The sequence below is a fragment of the Cinclus cinclus genome, chromosome 28, assembly GCF_963662255.1.
Source record: "Cinclus cinclus chromosome 28, bCinCin1.1, whole genome shotgun sequence".
Taxonomy (NCBI): domain Eukaryota; kingdom Metazoa; phylum Chordata; class Aves; order Passeriformes; family Cinclidae; genus Cinclus; species Cinclus cinclus.
In genome coordinates this window covers 5637971-5658061 of record NC_085073.1, presented here as the reverse complement: position 1 = coordinate 5658061, position 20091 = coordinate 5637971, and the positions used below count along the sequence as shown (strand labels likewise).

At 63.0% G+C, this 20091-nt stretch overlaps 3 protein-coding genes across 4 annotated transcripts; 2 read left to right on the top strand and 1 right to left on the bottom strand.

Annotated features, from left to right (window-relative positions):
• The first annotated feature begins 424 nt into the window (after nt 1-424).
• On the top strand, nt 425-4547 carry CREB3L3 (cAMP responsive element binding protein 3 like 3). Its single transcript, XM_062509915.1, has 10 exons — nt 425-768; nt 1588-1712; nt 1835-2090; nt 2476-2591; nt 2833-2964; nt 3044-3150; nt 3264-3332; nt 3411-3495; nt 3729-3825; nt 4174-4547. The coding sequence occupies exons 1-10, from the start codon at nt 753-755 to the stop codon at nt 4545-4547; spliced, it is 1377 nt and encodes a 458-aa protein (XP_062365899.1). The 5' UTR covers nt 425-752.
• A 902-nt stretch (nt 4548-5449) lies between these two features.
• SIRT6 (sirtuin 6) lies at nt 5450-11158 on the bottom strand. Of its 2 annotated transcripts, XM_062509918.1 has the most exons (8): nt 11093-11158; nt 9831-9958; nt 9378-9560; nt 7332-7391; nt 7048-7143; nt 6739-6819; nt 6534-6657; nt 5450-5830 (listed from the first exon to the last, which is right to left on the bottom strand). In XM_062509918.1, the coding sequence occupies exons 1-8, from the start codon at nt 11156-11158 to the stop codon at nt 5507-5509; spliced, it is 1062 nt and encodes a 353-aa protein (XP_062365902.1). In that variant the 3' UTR covers nt 5450-5506. The 2 variants fall into 2 exon arrangements, with proteins under 2 accessions (XP_062365902.1, XP_062365903.1); XM_062509919.1 differs by lacking the exon at nt 9378-9560.
• Nucleotides 11159-12960: 1802 nt separating this feature from the next.
• On the top strand, nt 12961-19218 carry ANKRD24 (ankyrin repeat domain 24). Its single transcript, XM_062510110.1, has 19 exons — nt 12961-13032; nt 14074-14204; nt 14311-14399; nt 14699-14763; nt 15095-15152; nt 15230-15300; nt 15463-15569; nt 15643-15830; nt 16009-16037; nt 16134-16226; nt 16407-16511; nt 16618-16662; nt 16785-16883; nt 16959-17031; nt 17127-17248; nt 17328-18440; nt 18691-18828; nt 18903-18968; nt 19141-19218. Exons 1-19 carry the CDS (start codon nt 12961-12963, stop codon nt 19216-19218), a joined length of 2742 nt encoding a protein of 913 aa, XP_062366094.1.
• The last annotated feature ends 873 nt before the right edge of the window (nt 19219-20091 follow it).

Sequence of the window (20091 nt, the reverse complement as noted above, 5' to 3'; positions counted from 1 at the left end):
CTGGGTTCGAATGGATTTTAAACACGTCCCATTCCACCTCTGACATAGGCAGGGACACCTTCCACTGTCCCAGGCTGCTCCAAGCCCCAGTGTCCAACCTGGTCTTGGAAACTTCCAGGGATCCAGAGGCAGCCACAGCTTCTCTGGGAATTCCATCTCAGTGCCTCCCCAACCTCCCAGGGAACAATTCCTGCCCAATATTTCATCCAGCCCTGCCCTCTGTCAGTGGGAAACCATTCCCTGTGTCCTGTCCTTCCATCCCTTGTCAATGATCTCTCTCCAGGCAGAGCCACAGGACACCAAGGGTTCTTTTGATAAGCCATAAATGATAGAGTCCAAGGCAACATCCCTGGATATTGCCCTCACACACTTAATCGATTGTGATTAAGGCCGAGACGTCTGAAAAAAGGGAAACTGTCCCCAAAAGTGGGTGAAGGTTCATGGACAATTATAGCACCTGGACTTTGCTCGGCAGCTCTGGCCCCTCCTGCCCCGCTTGGCAGAGGAGCACAAAAACATTTGGCTAATGAGTTACGGGTCCAGCCCCGGGGCAGCCCTGCCATCGAACCCCGATGGCCCCAATCAGGGCTGGGACATTTTGCAATCTGGGATGTTATTTCTGTGCAGTTGGAGTTTAAACTTTGCCACTCGGGTCAGGGAATCACAACGGAGGAGGAAGAGGAGGAGGGTGAAGGCCGGGCTTGTTGTCTACCACACACACCTGTGCTCAGAGAGAGTTGAGAGGACAATCCATGGCATCTCACTCAGGTATGTCCTGGCTGCCATCACTCAATGCGATCCCATGGGGCCCCCAGGATTCACTGAGGGGATTGAGGGTGAAGAACAGGGTGCAATAAAGTCCCGTGTCCACCTTGACAAATGTCAAGTAATGACAACTGTCCCCAAGTGGCTTGGAGGACATTGAGGTTGGTTGGTGGAGGGCTGGCTGGTCAATCAGACAGAGAGTTGACTGGTCAGTCCATTGGTCAGTGGGCTGATTGTGTGGGCAGTCCATCCACTGGTCACTTGGCCAACAGGTTGACCATTTGGTCTGTGTCTTAATCAGTTAATTGATCGACTGGTCAACCAGTTGGTCAGTGGGTCAGCTGGTTGGGTAGTTGAGGTGTCAGTTGGCTGATTGGCCAGTTGGGCTAATGGTCAGCTGGCCCAGTGGTTCTCTCTGAGTCTGGGGTCTCAAGCCTGGGGTAGCAGTGAGAGACCGAGTCCCCTCCCTGGGGTGGCCGGTGGCTGCAGTCCCCTCCCCTCCACTTGCCATCCAAAATGATTAACCAGCACTTCCAGCACAGTCATCTCCAGGAGGGAACCCCCTGGCTGGGCTGCTCTGGGTGGAAAACTGGAGGATTTGGGAATTTGAGCTGCTGGAAAGAATGGGGGGCACTGCCATGCCTGGAGCCCCTACATCCCATCCTGCACCTGTAGGGCTTTTCCAGGTGAATCCCAACATGGCCCTGCTCCCACTGAGCTGCCCCAGGACTTGGGGTGTCCTTGGGGCCCTGCAGCTCGTGTGGGGGTGGCTGTGGGGGCAACCACGGGCCTGGGCTGGGCAATGACCCTGCCACCCCACAGCCATGGCCTCCAGTGCGGGCAGCCTCGAGAGCCTGGACCTGCTGGATCTCCTCTTCGACCACCAGGATGGGATCCTGCGTGGGCTGGAGCTGGGGACACCGCCGGGAGCCTGGCCCCAGGACAGGGTGAGCCCCGGGCCCGGAGCCCGCCCCACCTCGGCCCTGCTGGGTCACACCTGGGATATCACACCTGGGATGTCACACCCCGGGGGATGGCTGCTCCTGGTGACGGTGCCGTGTCCCCACAGCGTGCCCCGGACAGTGACGACTTCCTGAGCTCCATCCTGGGCTCCAGGGACTCGGTGTCAGACTCGTCCAGCTGGTCCCCGGCCACCAGTGACAGCGGGGTGTCCGAGGATGCCCCCTCTGACCAGCACGACAGCCCTCCCTGGAGCTGTGATGGGGGTCCCCAAGAGGTCCTGAACCCCTACAATGACCCCTGCCAGGCCCATCCCCTCCCGGCGGGGTCTGGGGTTCTGCAGCCCGAGGTCTCCATTGACCTGGGTGAGCCACACTGGGAAAGGACCAGGCTGGGGGCACTGGAGGGACTGGGGACACTGGGGAGCTGAGAGCAGTGAGGGAGGTGGGGGATTGTGAGGAAATTAAGGGAGTTGGGGGAAACTGGAAAGAACTGGGAAGTCTGGTGGGCTAGGGAGGAGATAGGGAGAGTGTAGAGAGCTTGGGAACTGGGGTGAACTGGGCAGACTGGTGTTGGGGGGGACTAGGGCAGGATCAGAGGGACAGTTTGGGGGGACAGAGTCAGGGACACTGGACTGGGCAGCAAGTCACCCTGATTCTGGGGCCGTGGCAGGGGGAGGGTCTTGCAGTAGGGACAGTGGGGCCAGTGGGGATACAGCACTGCTGACAGCCCCACTTTGCCCTCACCCAGACATTTGGCACCCTGGATTCTTCCTGGAGGAGAGCCAGGACCTGCCCGTGGTCCCCCCGCCTGCATCCTGTGCCCTCACTGTCAAGGACCTGCTGCTCTCGGGCAGCTCTGACAGTGTGAGTCCCTGTCCCTGTGTCCCCAGCACTCCCTGTCCCCAGCCTTGTCCCTTCCTGGACCCTGCTCAGCCCTCATTCCCATCCCTGTCCCACACTTGTTCCCTTTCCCTTCCTGGTCCTTGTCTATGATCCCTGTCCCTTCCTGGCCCAAGGCACCTTCACCGTGGTCCCAGGCAGGGTCCCTAGGGCCAGGTGAGGGGTGACCCCCACCCAGAGGTGTCACCATTCTACGTTCCCACAGCAGCCACAGACTCCTGGCTCCCTGCTCCGGCCAAGCCAGGGCCACTTCCAGGAGCTGGTGCTGACGGAGGATGAGAAGAAGCTGCTGGCGAAGGAGGGGCTGACTCTGCCCACGCAGCTGCCCCTCACCAAGGTGGGTGCCAGGACACCTGGGGAGGGTGTGGAGTGGGGGTCCTAGCCCTGGTGGCCCTGACCCCCCGTGTCTCCCCCAGTACGAGGAGCGGGTGCTGAAGAAGATCAGGAGGAAGATCCGGAACAAGCAGTCGGCTCAGGAGAGCCGCAAGAAGAAGAAGGAATACATTGATGGGCTGGAGAGCAGGTACAGAGCCCAGCCCCTCACCTGGGCATGGTGACACACCCCTGGGGTGGCACTCTGCTCCTTGCCAGTCCCCTCAGCTGTCCCCTGACCCCATCCTGCTCTCCCTGTCCCAGGATGTCGGCGTGCACGGCCCAGAACCAGGAGCTGCAGAGGAAGGTCCTGCACCTGGAGAAGCAGAACTCGTAGGTGTTCCAGGGGATGGGGACACGATGGGGTGGGAACGGTTGGGCTGAGGGCTCATGGGCTCTCCCTGTTCCCAGGTCCCTCCTGGAGCAGCTCAAGAAGCTCCAGGCCGTGGTGGTTCAGTCAAGCAACAAGGCAGCACAGACAGGGACCTGCCTGGCGGTGTGTGGGGCCTGGGAGGGAGGGATGGAGGGATGGATGGATGGATGGATGGATGGATGGATGGATGGATTTGATGCTGGATGGATGGAGGGATGGTTGGAAGTGCACTGGTAGGACATGAACCAGAAGGGAGGGATAGAGGAATAGATGCACTCCTGGTTCTGCCACCAGTTGTGAGCCCACTCCTGGTCCCTCTCCCCTGCTGTGCTTAGTGATGTCCCCTGTGTCCCCAGGTCCTGCTGCTTTCCTTCACCCTCATCATCTTCCCCTCCATCAGCCCCTTTTCCCCCAGCAAGGCCGAGGCAAACGGAGACTTCAAGCCTGTGCGAGGTGAGGGCTGAGCTGAGCTGAGCTGAGCTGAGCTGAGCTGTCCTGGGCTGTTCCAGGGCTGGGCTGAGCTGAGCTGTCCTGGGCTGAGCTGAGCTGAGCTGTCCTGGGCTGTTCCAGGGCTGGGCTGAGCTGAGCTGTCCTGGGCTGAGCTGAGCTGTCCTGGGCTGTTCCAGGGCTGGGCTGAGCTCTGCCAGGGCTGGGCTAAGCTGGGCTGGGATGTGCTGAGCTGGGCTGTGCTGGGTTGTGCCAGGGTCATGCCAGGGCTGTGCTGAGCTGTTCTGAGCTGAGCCAGAGCTGTGACAGACCCTCAGGGCCCTGGCCCAGGCCCTGACCCTGCGTGGGGCTCAGTTTTCTCCAGGTCCCTGCACAACGCCGCTGCCTCCCGCGTGGTTCACACCCAGCCCCAGGCCTGGGAGGAGAAGCCCCCGGAGCTGCTGTGGTCAGAGCCCCTGGAGGAGACCCCCGAGACCCTGCACGAGACCCTGCACGAGACCCTGCACGAGGCTTTCCAGGGCACATTCCCCACACACCCGGACAAAGGCTCCCTCCAGAACGAAACACGAGCAGCATCGGCCACCGAGGGGCTGAGCCATGAGGACGGGGACCAGGCCCATGCTATGCCAGGGGATGGCACCGTGCCACACCCGGGGCTGGCACCCCTGGGCTGGTCCGAGCCCGGGCACGGCCGGCCCACGGTGCTGGAGCCAGTGGAGGAGCTTTAGCAGAGCAGGGAGCACAGGGGTGCCATGGGGTCACAGCACCTCATCCCCTACAGGACAAGCCCTTGGGGGACCCCTCCAGGATCTGCCCCGGGATGCTGGACCTGCTTGGCTTTGCTTGGATTCTGTGAACTGGGAAGAGGAGACGGATTCCCACTGGCCTTACTGGGAGAGAAGGGTTTGTTCCTGCCTCCCTGGCACAGTGGGAGTTCTGGAAGGGACATGGGGTCACTCAGGATGGGGCAGAGGAAGCAACACGGGCCCTGGCCTGGTTGGCTGCTGATGGTGCAACTGGTTGGTTTTGTTCTTGGTTTTGTTTTGGTTTTTGATTTTTGAATTTTATTTTCATCTCTAAAAAGAAGATATTTTGGAAAAAATACACCTGCTGTAGTTTAAGATGGGGTGACCCACAAGGTTTCAAGGAGCCCTGGGCCAGGGGAACCTCAAGCCCAGCTGTCATGAGGGGCCCAGGAGAGAGGGGACACACAGCCATGCCCAACCTGGAGCTGGGGCTAGGGCACCCTCCCACAGCTCCCAGCCCTGAGTCCAACTGGGATCCATCTAGCACCAGTCCCCTTCCATGACCAAGTGATGTGGAATTAGAGATTCATAGAATGGTTTGGGTTAGAAGAGACCTTAAAGTCCAGCCAGTGCCACCCCTGTCATGGGCAGGGACACCTTCCACTATCCCAGGGTGTTCCAAGCTCCATCCAGCCTGGCCTTGGACACTTCCAGGGATCCAGGGGCAGCCACAGCTTCTCTGGGAATTCCATTCCAGGGCCTCACCACCCTCCCAGGGAGCAATTTCTCTGTGCAAGACCCTCTCGAGGCCTGTGGGTGCAGCTGCTCCATGAACCACAATTCAAGTATATTTAAAACTGACATAAAAAAAGGGACAATATTTAAGGGTATAAAAAAAGTCGGTAGGAAAAGCAGCCCAGGTGAGACAGGGACAGTCCAGGTCAGGTGAGGAGAGGTTCCACCTTCATCTTCTTCACCGGCGTCGGCCCCGTGTCCGGGCTGGGACATTCCAGCTTGAGCCCATCCCGGCGCTCCCGCGGCGCCTTCCCGGGACACGGCACCGTGGTGCCATTGTGCTGGCCCAGGGGCTCCTCCTTCAGCCGGCCCTGCAGCTGCTCAGCCTTCACCAGCTCAGCCTTGGCCAACTCCGAGCTCTCCACCACCACCGGCCCCGTCCACTCGGGCACCTCCAGCCCCAGGTGCTTCATCAGCTTGGTCATCACCTCATCGACGTAGCCGTGGATGCGCAGGTCGGCCTGGCGGTCCTGGGCGGCAGGGACACGGCTCAGGGGACAAACCAGGGACACGGCTCAGGGGACAAACGGCCCCTCCCGGGGACAGGGCCGTGTCCCCGGGGTGTCATTCATTCCCTGTGGGACAAGAGCTGAGTCTGGGGCTCTTCCGGGGCGTGGGCAGGGACACGGGCACAGAGGCAGGGACAGAGTGTGACAGGCATGAGGGACCTCTGGTGACATCCCCAGGAACCCCCAGCTCTGGGCATTACAGACTTTGGACAATTGGGGCACCAACATGTGAGCAGGAGCTGAGCATGCCCTCCACAAGCTCTGTGTGTGTGGCCATTCCATCGGGCTGTAAACCCTGAGAGAACACAGCAGGCTCCAGGCTGAGCTCTTACTCTGCTCCTAAGACTTGCTTGGATAAGGCTGGACAGAGTTTGGAGGAGTCTGGGATGGTGGAAGGTGTCCCTACCCATGGGAGAGGGAATGGGATGAGCTTTAATGTCCCTTCCAACCCAGCCCTTTCCACGATTCTAATATTTACCTGCCATCTCTACGTGTTTAGCAGGAATTGCAGGTTTAAACCCTCCAACCCAGGACTCCCAGCCTGTTTGCCTGCTAAGAGAGGCCACCTGGGAGGGGACAACGTTCAGGGACAAACTTGGGATGGGCCTGGAACAGGGGACAGGAGGGGAAGGGAGCAGTGCAGAGCTGTAGGACGCTCACTCACATGTTTGGTTGCTTGGAGGTTGACAATGACCAACTTCCCTCCTCTCTTCTTGGTGATCAGTGGGAGGTTCCCGCTGGGTTTGATCTGCAGAGAGGTCCCCAGGGTGACAGAGAGATCGGCTTTCCTGCAGGGAGGAGGAGAAATCCAGAACCAGGGCATGGATGGGTGGGAAGGAACTGCTCCCCTCTGAGCAGGGTGTCAGTACCTGCAGGCTTCATCTGCCAGTGTCAGGTCACGGTCGGGCAGGGAATCCTCCCAGTCCAGAATAGTGTCTCGTAACTTCCCTCTGGAAAACACACACAGGGACCACGGTTTTCCCTGGAAAAGGCAGAACAGGCAGCAGAGCTGCCCTGGCAGAGGGGACAACAACCAGAGCCTGTCCCACCCTCTCTGTCCCCACTGTGAAGGCGCAGAGAGCACCCAGAGAGATCTTCCCGCACCTTGGGCAGCTTCTCCTGAATCCAAAGGGCTGTTGGGTGATCCCCCCATCCCACATCCCAGCAGGGATCCCTACCTGCAGGCCCGCAGCCCCCGGGCCTTGGTGACGCTGCAGAGGCGCCCCGTGGGCTTGAGCCCCATGCTGCCCACGACGGCGTCGCGCACGTACTGCCTGTGGAGACATGGAGGGCTCAGCGAGGGCTGGAGTGCCCCCTGACGCAGCCTGGCATGGAAATCCCAGCCCAGCCCCATCCCGGCATGGAAATCCCAGCCCAGCCCCATCCCGGCATGGAAATCCCAGCCCAGCCCCATCCCGGGATGGAAATCCCAGCCCAGCCCCACCCCCAAGGGCTCACGTACTTCCCACATTTCACGCACTCTTCCACAAACATGTTCCCGTGGAGCTCGGCCAACTTGTCCCTGTGGGAGAAAGGCACAGATGAGCTGGGGAAGGGTGGGGAGCCCTGTGGGGAGCCCTACCTTCTCCCCAGGAACCTTCCCTGTATTCCAGCTCTGCCAGGGGATGGGTTCATCCCCCAACAGGGACTGAGGGAGGTCCTGGCCTTTTAATTTTAACGTTTCCATCTGCAGCACTGATTGCAGCTCCTGACCCACTCAAATCTCTGCTCCTGGGAGCATCCAGATCTTTGCTTTTCCAGCACCCGACATTCCTGTCTGTCCCTGTGCTGTTTCAGCCCTCTGACACCTGTTTTTCCTAAAATTCCCCTCAGGCTCAGAGTAGAAGCCAGAGGAAAACACGGCCATGTTCTCCTTATTTTCCTCAGAGCCCCACACTGACTGGGAACTTCCCCCAGGCTGCATGAGACAGGACTGACTTGACTTCCCCCAGTTTGGCCCCAGTTCAGCTTAGTCAAGCACAGGCTTCGTTTGGGAGGCAAAGCTGGGCTGAACTGGAACAGGAGCCAGTGGCTCCAGGCTGTGGGAGCACCATGGAATTCTGTCCTCATTCCCTATGCTTTTCCCATGGTTGTTTAGTTTGAACAGACAAACACGGGGCTGGGAGCAAGACTCAGGACTTGGGGCTTGTAATGACAGGAAATGCCCTGGAGGCAGCTCTGGCTGAAGGTGTTTGTGAGAGGCACTTTCTCCAAGGACACATCCATGCTCCTCAGCCACATCCTAACTCGTGGAATCACAGAATGGGTTGGGCTGGAAAGGACCTTAAAAGATCAATCCCCTGCCATGAGCACGGACACCTCCCACTGCCCCAGGCTGCTCCAAGCCCTATCCTTGACTGTTCCCATGGATCACAGAATATCCTGAGCTGGAAGAGATCCACAAGGATCACTGAGTTCAACCCCTGGCCCTGCACAGACACCCCAACAATCCCACCCTGTGCCTGAGAATGTTGTCTTAAGGCCTGTTCCTCTTTCTATCCTTGTTTCCAGCTCCAAAATCCCATTTTCTCTGGGAAAGCTGTACCAGGGCACCCCCTCCCTCAGCATAAAACACCAGAGGTATCAGCGTCACACTCAGCATCTTTCAAGCCTCAGTGACTCCCTTCATTTTGTTTTCTTCCTTGAACTCAGCTGCTCTCCCCTCCCCTTTCCCAGCAGCTCCGAGCACATTTCCCTCCCAAGACAATTGCTGGCTGCTCTTAAGTGCTGGGAATGGGTTTTGTAAAGGGGGAAGGACAAAGCTCCAGCTGTCACGAGGCTCAGGAGAGGCTCAGGTTCCTCTGAGGACAACTCTGCCACGGCCACTTGAGTCCCTTCCACACAGGGAGTGGAGCTCTCCCACCCTCAGCTCCCATCACAGCTCCCTGCAGAGGGAATCCCTTGGATCCTCAGGAATCTTTTGTGGGATCCCAACCTCGCCCTGAGAGAAGCAGAGCCCAGGTAAGTCAGAGCAGCTCCAACCGTGGGACTCCCCCTGGTTTGGCAAAATTATCAAGGAAAAAAAGGCTCTTTAAGGGTCTTTTGGGCCCTTTTGGCCCTGATTTTCTGCTCTCTCAAGAGAATCAACTGAAGCAAACTGAAGTAGCCCAAGCTCCGAGAGCTCCGGCAGTGCCGTAACCGGGATGAGCCTCGGCCCTGGGAGCTACAACCAGCAGGACCTGGACGGGGACAAGTGTTGGATGGGGCTTGGAGCAGCCTGAGACAGTGGAAGGTGTGGAATGGCAGGGGGAATGAGATGGGCTTTAGGTCCATCCCAGCCCAAACCATTCTGGGATTCTACGATTCTGTTTTTCCTGCGCACAAACAGCACCTGGAAGCATTTCTAGAGAGCAACAACCAAGGCTGATTTAATTCCATGACCCTCTGGATCAGAACCTCTCTCCTCTAAATTCCAGCTGGTTTATCCCCTTCCAGCTTCCCCTCCCTGTATCAGACAGGGCAGAGATTCCTTGGGAATCAAACCCCCTGAGCGGGGCTGGGAAAGTACCGTGGGAATCCTGACCGCACGTGCAGGCCGTCCACGTTCTGGCTGACCAGGAATTTCAGGATTCCCACTCTCTGCAGCCCCAGCAGCGCCATGTGAGTCTTGGAGGGCCTGGCATTCTCAAAGGTGGTGTCGAATTTTGGGGAGAGCCCTTTCTCTTCCATGGTCCAGACACCATTGGGGCCCCTGGAAAGAGCAGGAAGGGAGAGCTCAGCCTCCCAGGTGCCCCATCCATGGGAGCAGAGCTCATGGATCAGCAGGATCCTGGGGGTTGATGCAAACACAACACACGTGGGGATTCTGTGGGAACAGCTGAGATGTGCAAGAGGGAAAACGGTGTTTGCAGCTGGATCCAGGATGGACAGCAGGGATGGGGCAGGTCTGGATTCAATCAGAGCTTTCCAGCAAGGAAGAGAGACTCAGAGGAGGTGCCACCCTCCCAGCCCTTGGCTGTACCTGAAGTCAGGGATGCCTGAGGCTGTGCTGATCCCTGCCCCTGTGTGAAACACCACATTGGAGGAGCTCCGGATCAGCTCTGCCAGCTCCTGCACCTTCCGCTCCAGCTCCTCCGGAGGGTCAAAAATCTGGGAAAAAGACAAAAACCAGTGTGGGATGGAGATATGTGGGTATGGATTATATAGGGAAGGAATCCTGCCCTGTGAGGATGAGCAAGAATGGATTTCCCAGAGGAGCTGTGGCTGCCCCTGGATCCCTGGAATGTCCAAGGCCAGGTTGGACAGGGCTTGGAACAGCCTGGGACAGTGGAAGTGTCCCTGTCATGGCAGGGGTGGCACTGGATGATCCTTCGGGTCTCTTCAACACAAACTATTCTGGGATTCCATGATTCTGGAGCTCCAGTAACCCACAGTTCCTCCTTATCCATGAAAGATTTTGCATTCCTTAACGACAGAAACACTTAATGAGAGAGACTCCACGTTGTCTGGAGTGTCTCCGTGCAGGGACAGGGCTGGCAACACCCAACACCAACAGGGAGTTTGTTGCTCTTGACAGGCAGCTGGCCCAGGCTGGGCTCCAGGAGAGACCTGGGGCCACCCCACGTGTGCTCAGCCCCAGCTGTCACCAGCAGTGCCACCGGCTCTGGGGACAGGGCAGGGCCGAGGGACAGCGAGGGACATGGCAGCCATGGAGGTGGGGACACGAGACGCTGGTTTGGGCACGGGATTTAATTCCTGAGATGCTTCTCCAGCCCCATCTCCTGGGGACAGGGTCAAGGACAGGACCCTGTGTGTCCCTCACCATCCCCTCGGCTCAGGACAGGCTCCTCAGTGTCCCCGAGCTCCCCCCCAAACCCCGTTTTAAGCTTCCCAAGAACTTCCAGGGCTCAGGGGGACACGGACGGGAGCCGAGGGGGGAGAAGGGGGGAGCCCTTGGGTGGGGTCACGGAAGCCATGGAGGGGGGACAAGGAGAGAGCTGGGGGTGACACGAGGGGGACGGGAGAGCCACGGCGAGTCCGGGGACAGACACCCACGGCAGGGGGACAAGGAGGGGACGCGCTGGGGACACACAAAGGGCTCGGTCCCTCCCCGGTGCCGCGCTCCCCACGGGTGTCCCGGCGGGCCCGAGGCCGCGGTTGCCATGGGAACGCGCCGTGCCGCGCCAGGGCCCGCACACCGCGGGAGGGCCCGGGCGGGCGGGCGGAGGCTCCCGGCGTTCACCCGGGGTTCACCCGGGGTTCACCCGGCGGTGTCGCGCTCACCTCGGGGAGGCCGCACTTGCCCTTGTCCGAGTACGGAGACAGCCCGGCCGCGTAATTCACCGCCATCGGCGCGGCCGCGGCGCGGCCGGAAGAGCCGGGCGGGGCCGGGACCGCGGGACACGCCCCGGGGCCGCCGCCGCCATCTTGGAGCCGGGCAAGGCGGGGCTGCCCTCAGCGTGTGCCGGCACCGCCCCGGCACCGCCGGGCACGGCGCTGCCCTGAGACTGTGCTCCAAGTACCGCGATAGTGCCCCGAGGCTGTCCTCACGGTAACCTGACAGTGCCCTGACACCGCCCTCACAGTATCGCGACAGTGCCCGAAGCCTGCCCTCACACTGCCCACCCTGCACTGAACCCCCGGCCCGGGGGTGCCAGAGATAGGCAAGGGGTGCTGGCAGAACCAGGGGATGTCAGCTCGGGATAAGAGGTGCCACCAAGGTGGGGAGGGGGTGTTTGGTGCCAACCATCCGGGCCCAGCACCCCCGGGCCGTGTCCCCTGTCCCCGGTCATGGCACCCCCGCAGACCCTCCCCAAACACAGCCCGGCCCCCCCCCCCCCCCCCCCCCCCCCGGCTGCCCGGGGCTGTAACCGCAGCCGAGGCCGTAACACAATCCCCGGCTCCGGGCACTGCGCTGGGAGCGCCGGGACGGGCTGGGAGCAGCGGGACCGGCGGGGTTGAGCTGTCCCCAGGCAGGGACAGACCCCCGAGCGTGGCCATCCCCCCCCAGCAGGTGCCACAGGGCTGAGGCTGAGACACCATGAAGAGTCTGAAGGCCAAGTTCAAGAAGGCAGATGTGAGTGCCGTCCCTGGGGACACGGGGACACGGGGACCTGCTCCAGGATGTCCATAGGGAGCTGTCCTGGGATGTTCACTGGGACATGAGGACCTGGGGATTTCCCCCAGGATGTCTCCACTGTCACAGGGACACGGGCTGGGACACGGGGTGGTCACTCACAGCAGGGACAGCAGCCCCACAGAGGATGGCACTGCCACCCTGGCTGGTGGGATCGAGCCCCCAGTGCATCCCCAGTGCTCCCGGAGCCATCGCTGGCAGTGGGGCAGAGCAAAGGAGAGGGAAATGGGTCCCAGGTCCCCTCCCTGTCCCCTTCCTGGGAACAAGTGTCGCTTTGCCAGCTGCCACAGCCCGTGGCACCAGCCTGCCTATGCTCCTCAATTATTCAGCAGCAGCCTGGCACGGGGCCGCAGAGGGGGACAGCGCTGTCCCCAGTGCACTGGCAGGGACACAGCTGGGGACATGAGGACACTGGCTGGACCTGGAATCTGGGGGACCATCCTGCTCGGGGGGCTCTGTGCCTCAGTTTCCGCACACTGCCCTGGACACGTCCCTGAGGGGCTCCCGATGTCCTGCTCCTCTTGGGACTGCCCGGACAGCGCCCGGGGACGCTCTGCGTTTTGGGGTTCCTCCCTGAGGGGTGTTTGGGAGGTGCGTGAGGTGCAGGAGGGAGGATCTACCCCTCCCTTGGCTCAGGGAGGTCACTCTGTGCCCCAGGGGGCAGGGCGGGGGTCCCAGTTCCCCCCTCCTCGGGGGCCAGGAGGATGCTCAGCCCTGTTTTGGGGGTGCTTTTGAGTACCCGGTGGGACAGCTGCGTCCCCGCAACCTCTCCCACTGTAACGGGGACCAGTCTGGGCGCCGGTCCCTGCCTGGGAGCTGCTCCCCGTTCCGTGGCGGGATGCAGGGATGCAGGGATGCAGGGATGCTGAGGAGGGAGGGAAGGAGGGAGGGACGGGGGTGGAGGAGGCGGGTCCGGCTCCCACTGCCGCAGCCCCGGCCCCCGCCCGGGCGGCGATGCCGGAGCGCTTCGGGCTCGGGGGTGCCCGTGCCGGCCGGGGCGGGGGGCGGGGGGCGCATGGCGTCGTCCCGCCGCCTCCTGCTCAGCACCATGAAGCAGATCTGCCTTTGTGCCGCCGCCTCCTTCGCGGTACGTCCCGGTTCCCCTCCCCGTTCCCCTCCGGTCGCGTCCTGCGGGCTAAGCCGTGTCCCCCCACGCCCAACCTGCACCCCCCATTCCCATCCCCATCCCGGAGCTCCCCTGTGTCCTCCCCATCCTGCTTTGTCCTTGCCTGACAAGGGGGTGGGGGGAGCGGGCACCACCCTCCCATTTTGCCCAGGAGCCATGGGGGACTGGTTTGTTCCCTGTCCCTGGTCCCACTGGTCTGGAGGGGCTCGGGGGGGGGCAGCCGGCGGGCACAGGCGGCTTTGGGACAGGTGCCAGCGGCTCCCGAAAGGTGACATCCATTTCCTGCCACCGCGACCGCAGCCAGCGCTGCTCTGTCGTCACCGGCTGGGGTGAACCCAGGACTTGCAGTCCTTGTCCTGCTCCTGGTCCTGCTCTTGCTCCTGGTCCTGTCCCGCTGCGGCTCACTCTTCGGGACAGGGATGTGTGAGAGCACCGGGAGAGAAAATTCCCCATCCAGCCGCGGTCCTGTTTTGGGGGGGACGGCGCTGTGCCCCGTTATCCCGGGAGGCTGGAGCATCTGGGGATCTGCTCTGGCTGCCAGCTGTGCTCGTCCTGGTTTGATCCCTTCCTCCTCCGGGAGCAAAGCAGGGCTGGGAATGGGATCAACGGGGAGAATGGGCAGGGTTGGGGCTCCCATGGGTGCTGGCTGGGTTTAGTACTGGGAGTTTGGGGTGGCAAGGGCAAACCTCGGGGCAGTTAGGCTCAGTCCCGAATCCCAGCCTGGCACAGTTAAACTGGGCAGTGTCTGTAAATCCTCTGCTCTGTAAACTGCAAACTGGGGGGGCCTGGAGAGGATTTTCATCCCAATCCCAGCTGAAGTCTCTGTACCTGGGGGTGAGCTCCCAGGAGAGGGGCACAGACACGGCCACCCCCAGGGACAGGGCTGGATGGAGCACAGCAGGGACGGGGACGAGGACAGCCAGCCCAGCCCAGCCCTGCCCGCCCTGGGGACAGCACTGTCACAGCTGTCACTGTCACAGCCTCCTCTGGGCCCCATTGCAGAGCCAGGACTGGACCAAGAATGATGAGAAGCTGCTGCAGGCCGTGGACTACAACGATGCTGGGCGGGTCACGTCGCTCCTGCTCCGCAAGGGCCTGGTGCCCACCAAGCTGGACTCGGAGGGCAAATCTGCGTGAGTGCCAGGCCCTGCCCTGGGGACACGGCTGGGGACAGGGGCACAAGTCCCACAGCCCCTGGGGACAGGGGCACAAGTCCCACAGCCCCTGGTCTTGCTGCAGGTTCCACCTGGCCGCCACACGGGGTAATGTGGACTGCCTGGAAGCAATGCTGGCCCACGGTGTGGATGCCATGACCAAGGACAGCTCGGGTGAGGGCATGGCCACCACGCGCCCCTGCCTAATGCCACGGGCCACACAGGGCCACTGGTTGTCCCCAGGTGTTGAGGCTGAGGGGACAGAGGGGGTGGCCACACCTGGGGGCTTGTAAATTGTCCCAATTTCCTAAAGGAGCTCAAGCAGTGCCTGATGAATTCCTGGGATTGTTCCCTTCCTGTTCAGCTCTGTTCCAGCAGATCCTGCTGTGTGCCAGTCTCTCTGTCTGTCCCCTGAGCTGTCCCTTCTGGCACAGCCCCACTGGCCGTGCTCTGACCTGTTTGTCCCTTCCCAGGTTACACTGCCCTGCACTTGGCCTCTAAGCACGGCCACCCTCAGTGTGTCAGCAAACTGCTGCAGGTACAGGAGAGGGAGGAGGGACACAGGGAGGGAGGGAGGGAGGTGCTGTGCCAGCTCGGTGTCCTCCCTGCCCTTGAACCCCCTTCCCTCCCCAGTGCCTTGGCATGGTTGTTCCCAGCTCTGTGTGCTGCTGCCTGGCACCAGGGAGCCACATGGGCTCTGCCCCTTGTCCTTCACCACAGCGTGGAGCCAGAGGGAGTTTGTCTGTCTGTCCCTCTCCTTCACCACACCACGGAATCTGTCAGTCCCCTGTCCTTCACCGTGCCACAGAGCCACTCGAGCAGTCTGTCCCTCTGTCCCCCTCCTCCCGTGACCCAGGCTCTCTCCCCAGGCCTCCTGCCCCGTGGACGTGGCCGATGGCAGCGGCCGGACCGCGCTGCACCTGGCGGGTGAGCAGGGACAGAGCCAGCCCTGTCCTGCTCCTGTCCCCGTGGGGGCAGCGCTCAGCCTTTGTCCTTGTCCGCAGCTGCCAGCGGCTGCATCTCCTGCTCCGAGATCCTTTGTGACTTCAAGGCTCCCTTGAACAGCAAGGACAAGGTGAGGTCCCTCCGCTCCTGGTCCTGTTGTGCCAGGCTGGGGCTGTCACGAAACGCAGCACAGCTTGGGGTGGGACGTGGAAATTGCGGTAATACCGGGAGCAGGGTGCCCCGCGGGGGAATCTGAGCCTCCTCTGCTCATCCTCCCGCCTGCCGTGCCCAGGACGGCTCCACGCCGCTGATCTTGGCTGCCAAGATGAGCCACCCGGAGCTGTGCCGGTACCTCCTGCACCGCGGGGCCGCCGTCAATTGCCGGGACCTGCAGGGCAGGTGGGGCTGCAGCGCTGGGGGCCGGGAGCGGCCGCAGGGATTGTCCCCTCACCCGCGCTCCCCCCGTGCCCAGGACAGCGCTGATGCTGGCCTGCGAGAGCGGCAGCGTGGACACCGTGGAGGTGCTGGTCAGCGCCGGCGCCCGCGTGGCCGTGGTGGACGCCACCGGCCACGACGCCGCTCACTACGGGCTGGCCACGGGCAACGCTCTCATCCAGCACCTCCTGCAGGAGGCGGCCCAGCGCCGCTCCTGGGCCAGCGGTGAGGTTGCGGGGCACTCGGGGCTCCCTGTCACCAGGGACAGGGACGTGTCCCCTTTTCTTGGGTGTTTGGGGCTGCCTTTGCCTGTGCTGTCTCCAGCCGAGGTGCCCCTGCACCTACCTGAGCTCTGAGTCCCTAAATCTCCCCAATTTCTCTTCCCTCTTGCTTTGCCCCACAGAAGAGGAGTCCACCGAGCAGACATCGCAGGTCAGGGGTTGGTGCCCATCCCTGAGGGTCCCCTGGCTCAGGAAGGAGGGAGGGCACTGTGGGTGTGACATCCCCTCTGCCCTGGGGTGTCCACAGACGTCTTCGCCCAGCCAGTCATCCGTCAGGGAGAAGAGCAGCACCCCGAGGAAGAGGAAGGCCCCTCTGCCTCCCCTGGGCACCCCCAGCCAGGTGAGAAATGGATCCCCAGGTCCTCACCTGGCCTAGCAGGTGCAGAGTGCAAAACACTCCTCGATGAGGGGTCCCCTCACTGGGGGGTGTGTGCCAAGAAGCCCCTTCAGGCACACAGTGGGATTTTTGGGGTTTCCTGCGCCAGGAACTGGACTCAATTCTTTCCACAATTCTCTGCAGGAGGACAGGGATGCCTACGAGGAGATCGTGCGGCTGCGGCAGGAGAGGGCCCAGTTCCTGCAGAAGATCCGGGGCTTGGAGCAGCAGGAGAAGCAGAGACGGGAGGTACCAGCTGCAGGGTCCTGGGGTGATGCCACCCCAGGGAGCAGAGGGGACAGGGGACATGGGGACAGCGCTCAGCCCTCTCTGTTTTCTCCCTGGGTCCTGCCAGCGGGCGGAGCTGGATGAGGCCTCCCTGCGCTCCATGGAGAAGCAGGTGAGGCCAGGGAGGAGCCCGGAGGTGACCTCAGTTCTCTGAGGGGTCCTGGTGCTGGGAATGCCACCAGGAGGACTCTGCCAGGAGCCAAGGGGACCCTGTTCCCGTGTCCTGCCCTGCAGATCCAGGAGCTGGAGGAGCGGCTGGTGGCACGGGACGGGGAGAAAGAGAAGCTGGGCAAGGAGGTGGAGGCTCTGCGGAGCCGCCTGTCCTCGATGGAGGTGGGTGTGGGCAGAACAGAGCTGGCAGTGCCCAGGGCTGAGGACAGGGGGGTCACCTCCACCCTGCACCCCCAGAATGAGAAGGAAAACACGAGCTATGACATTGAGACACTGCAGGACGAAGAGGGAGAACCACTTGAGTTCCCAGGTAGGTCCTGCCAGCCTCCCAGTGCCACCTCAGGGAGGTGGCACTGGGGAATGGGGGCACAGGTGGGTACAGCCCCAGGTCCCTGCACCCTGCAGGAGCAGAGATGCTGCTCTCCAAGAAGACGCTGAGCCCCTCGGCCGAGGAGCTGCTGGCCACGCTCCAGGGCCAGGTGCAGTCCCTGACCATTCAGAACAAGGAGCTGAGGGAGAAAATCCAGGCAGGTCCCATTCTGTCTGTCCATCTGTCCCTCTGTTCCTTGTCCCCTGGCCCACGGTAGCTTCACGGTCTCTCAGCAGGTGCTGGAGAACTATGAGCGGGACGAGAGCAGCTCCCCTGGCCCGGGGGACGTGGTGCCCGCCAGTCTGTACCAGGCCCTGCAGCGGGAGCTGGAGCAGCTGCGGGCGCAGGGCACGGCGCGGGCCGGAGGGGCCGGGCAGCGCGGGGCCTCGGAGCCCATTCCAGGGGGAACCGCGGGGCCGTGTCCTTCCGAGGAGCCCGCCTGGGCCTGGGGCGAGTGCAAGGCGGCGCTGGGCGAGCTGGGGGTGCAGACATCCTCCTCCTCCTCACCCTCTGGCGAGCGGGAGCCGAGCGCGGAGCTGGCGGAGGCGCGGGCGGCCCTGAAGCAAGCACAGACCGAGCTGGAGGAGCGGGAGCGGCGGCTGAAGGAGCTGCAGGCCCGGCTGGAGGCCACGGAGGCCGCGGCCTCGCCTGGAGCCTCCGTGGAGGAGATGTCGCGGGAGAAGGAAGCGCTGCTGGAGCGCTGCGGGCGCGCCGAGGCCGAGGCCCGGGCGCTGCGGCGGGAGCTGGAGGCGAGGCCGAGGGACGCGCCGGGAGCGGCGGAGGCCGAGGCAGGGCCGGCAGAGCTCCGGGCAGCGCTGGCGCGCAGGGAGGCCGAGCTGGGCGCTCTGCGGGAGCGGCTGCGGCAGCACGAGGAGGAGGCCCCGGCGTGGCCGCGGCGGGCGCGGGCCGAGGGCTGGGTGCCCCGGGACGAGCACGCCGGCGCCACGGCCGCGCTGCAGGAGCAGGCGCGGGCCCTGCGGGAGCGCCTGGCGCAGCTGGAGGCCGCGGCCGACGCCAAGGCCCGCGAGGCCGCCCGGCTGCAGGCAGAGCTGGCGGCCGCCGTGCCGCGGGCGCAGCACGAGGCGGCCGAGGCCGGGCTGAGGGCGGAGGCGGCGGCGCTGGCGCAGCGGCTGCGGGAGCTGGAGCGGCGGCACGAGAAGACGTGTGAGGAGGTGTTCCGCGTGCAGAGACAGGCGCTGTTCATGAAGAGCGAGCGGCAGGCGGCCGAGGACAGGCTGGGCGCCGCGCAGAAGAAGCTGGAGCAGGCCCAGGACGAGGCGCGGCGGCTGCGGGAGCTCCACGGTCACGCCGAGGACGCGGCACGGCTGGTCAGGGACAGGGACAGGAAGGTAAGGGACAGGGAATCGTGAAGGGCTGCTCGCAGGGGAACGGTGGCCTTGGAGCCACACGTGTGGATTCACTGAATTTGGGCTGGAAGGGACCTCAAATCCCATCCCATTCCACCCTCTGCCATGGCAGGGACGCCTCCCACTATCCCAGGCTGCTCCAAGCCCTGTCCAGCCTGGCCTCGGACGGTCCAGGGATCCAGAGGCAGCCACAGCTGCTCTGGGTATCCTGTAACCCCTGTGCCCTGTGCAGATCACGGAGCTCTCCAAGGAGGTTTTCAGGCTGAAGGAAGCCCTGCACGCTCTCCCCGAATCGGGGGGGCCCCCGCAATCCCCGCCCAACACGGCCGCGCTCCAGGCCCGGGTGCGGGCGCTGGAGGAGAAGCTGGAGGTGGGTCACCTGCTGGGTTTGGGGGCTCCCCCGAGCCCCCAGCCCTGTGGCCAAACCCCCTCCCTGTGCTGCAGGAGACAGAGACGAGGCACAGCAAGGTGGTGACGCTGTACCGGAGCCACCTGCTCTATGCCGTGCAGGTGAGCTGGGGACAGGGCTGGGGGCAGATGGGGACACTGGGGTGGGGACTGGGCCACCTGCCGTCCACAGGAGGCAACGGAGGGGCTGAGCAAGGTGCCAGCCCAGGGACACGCACGGAGCCTCCCTGATGTCCCCACTCCAATGTGCCCACCAGTGTCCCCTCCACCCCAGGGCCACATGGACGAGGACGTTCAGAGACTCCTGTGCCAGATCCTGAGGATGCAGCGGCTGCAGGAGCAGGGCAGATGAGCCCCTGCCAGCACGGGTGGCACGGGGAGGGGGGACAGGTCTGTCACAGCACCCTCCCTGTGTGTCCCTTCCCTTGTCTGGGCACCCAGCCCACCCCCAGCACAGCAGCAATAAAGTTATTTATAGTCACACTAATGGGGTGGCTCCTCTCTGGGGACACGGGTGGGCACAGGCGCTGTGGGGACCTGGGGACGGCAGGGTGCCGCCATCTCCAGCCCTGCCATCCCCCGAGGAGAGGAATGACCTGAAGGGAGGGAGTGGTGGCAGGGGAGAGGTGGGAACCCTTTGGCCAGGGCTGGAATCCCTTTCCCAGGGCGCAGATCCCAGGGGCAGCAGGCTGGGGAGCGGCTCCGTCCCCACGGAACGGCCCTTCCTGCGAGGAAGTGGGCTGGGAAGAGCCGGGATCCGGCGGGGACACTGCGGTGCCAGCTGGCCCTGCTGCGGTGAGCGTCTGGGGGCACTGGGGACCCTCCGGGCAGTGCGGGGGTGACGGAGGTCTGGGGTGACCCCACAGCGCCGGGTTTGGGGCAAGCAGAGTGTGTCCCCTCCGGGACTGAGGCAGCCCATGGCTGTGGTGGGAGGTGACAAGGGCAGGACCTGTCCCTGTGGTGCTGGACTTGGGGACAGCAGAGAGCTCAGCCCTGCTGTCCAGGATTTGGGGTTCTCTGTGAGGGATAGTCCTGCCCTGGATGGAGGTGGGGACCCACCCGAGGGATACAAACCCCTGGTTGCAGGTGTGGGACTGCAGGGGTGGCTGCAGGTTCCCGTGGGAACAGTGGGAATTTTCACCCTCTCTCTTTCCTTGACCCCTTTGGACTCCCATCCCTCTGCAGGGTGTGTGGCAGGGCCGGGGGGAAACTGAGGCACAGCAGT

Bases quoted from the DNA above. Each gene is read 5' to 3' on its own strand.
- SIRT6 (XM_062509918.1), bottom strand. From the start codon at position 11,158: ATGGCGGTGAATTACGCGGCCGGGCTGTCTCCGTACTCGGACAAGGGC. The intron at 9,561-9,830 runs GTACAGCCAAGG...TGCTCTTTCCAG, and splicing joins TCAGGCATCCCTGACTTCAG to GGGCCCCAATGGTGTCTGGA. The intron at 5,831-6,533 runs GTGAGTGAGCGT...CCTGCCGCCCAG, and splicing joins ACCTCCAAGCAACCAAACAT to GACCGCCAGGCCGACCTGCG.
- ANKRD24 (XM_062510110.1), top strand. From the start codon at position 12,961: ATGGCGTCGTCCCGCCGCCTCCTGCTCAGCACCATGAAGCAGATCTGC. The intron at 14,400-14,698 runs GTGAGGGCATGG...GTCCCTTCCCAG, and splicing joins CATGACCAAGGACAGCTCGG to GTTACACTGCCCTGCACTTG. The intron at 16,227-16,406 runs GTGAGAAATGGA...AATTCTCTGCAG, and splicing joins CCCTGGGCACCCCCAGCCAG to GAGGACAGGGATGCCTACGA.
- CREB3L3 (XM_062509915.1), top strand. The intron at 1,713-1,834 runs GTGAGCCCCGGG...GTGTCCCCACAG, and splicing joins GAGCCTGGCCCCAGGACAGG to CGTGCCCCGGACAGTGACGA. The intron at 3,496-3,728 runs GTGTGTGGGGCC...CTGTGTCCCCAG, and splicing joins AGACAGGGACCTGCCTGGCG to GTCCTGCTGCTTTCCTTCAC.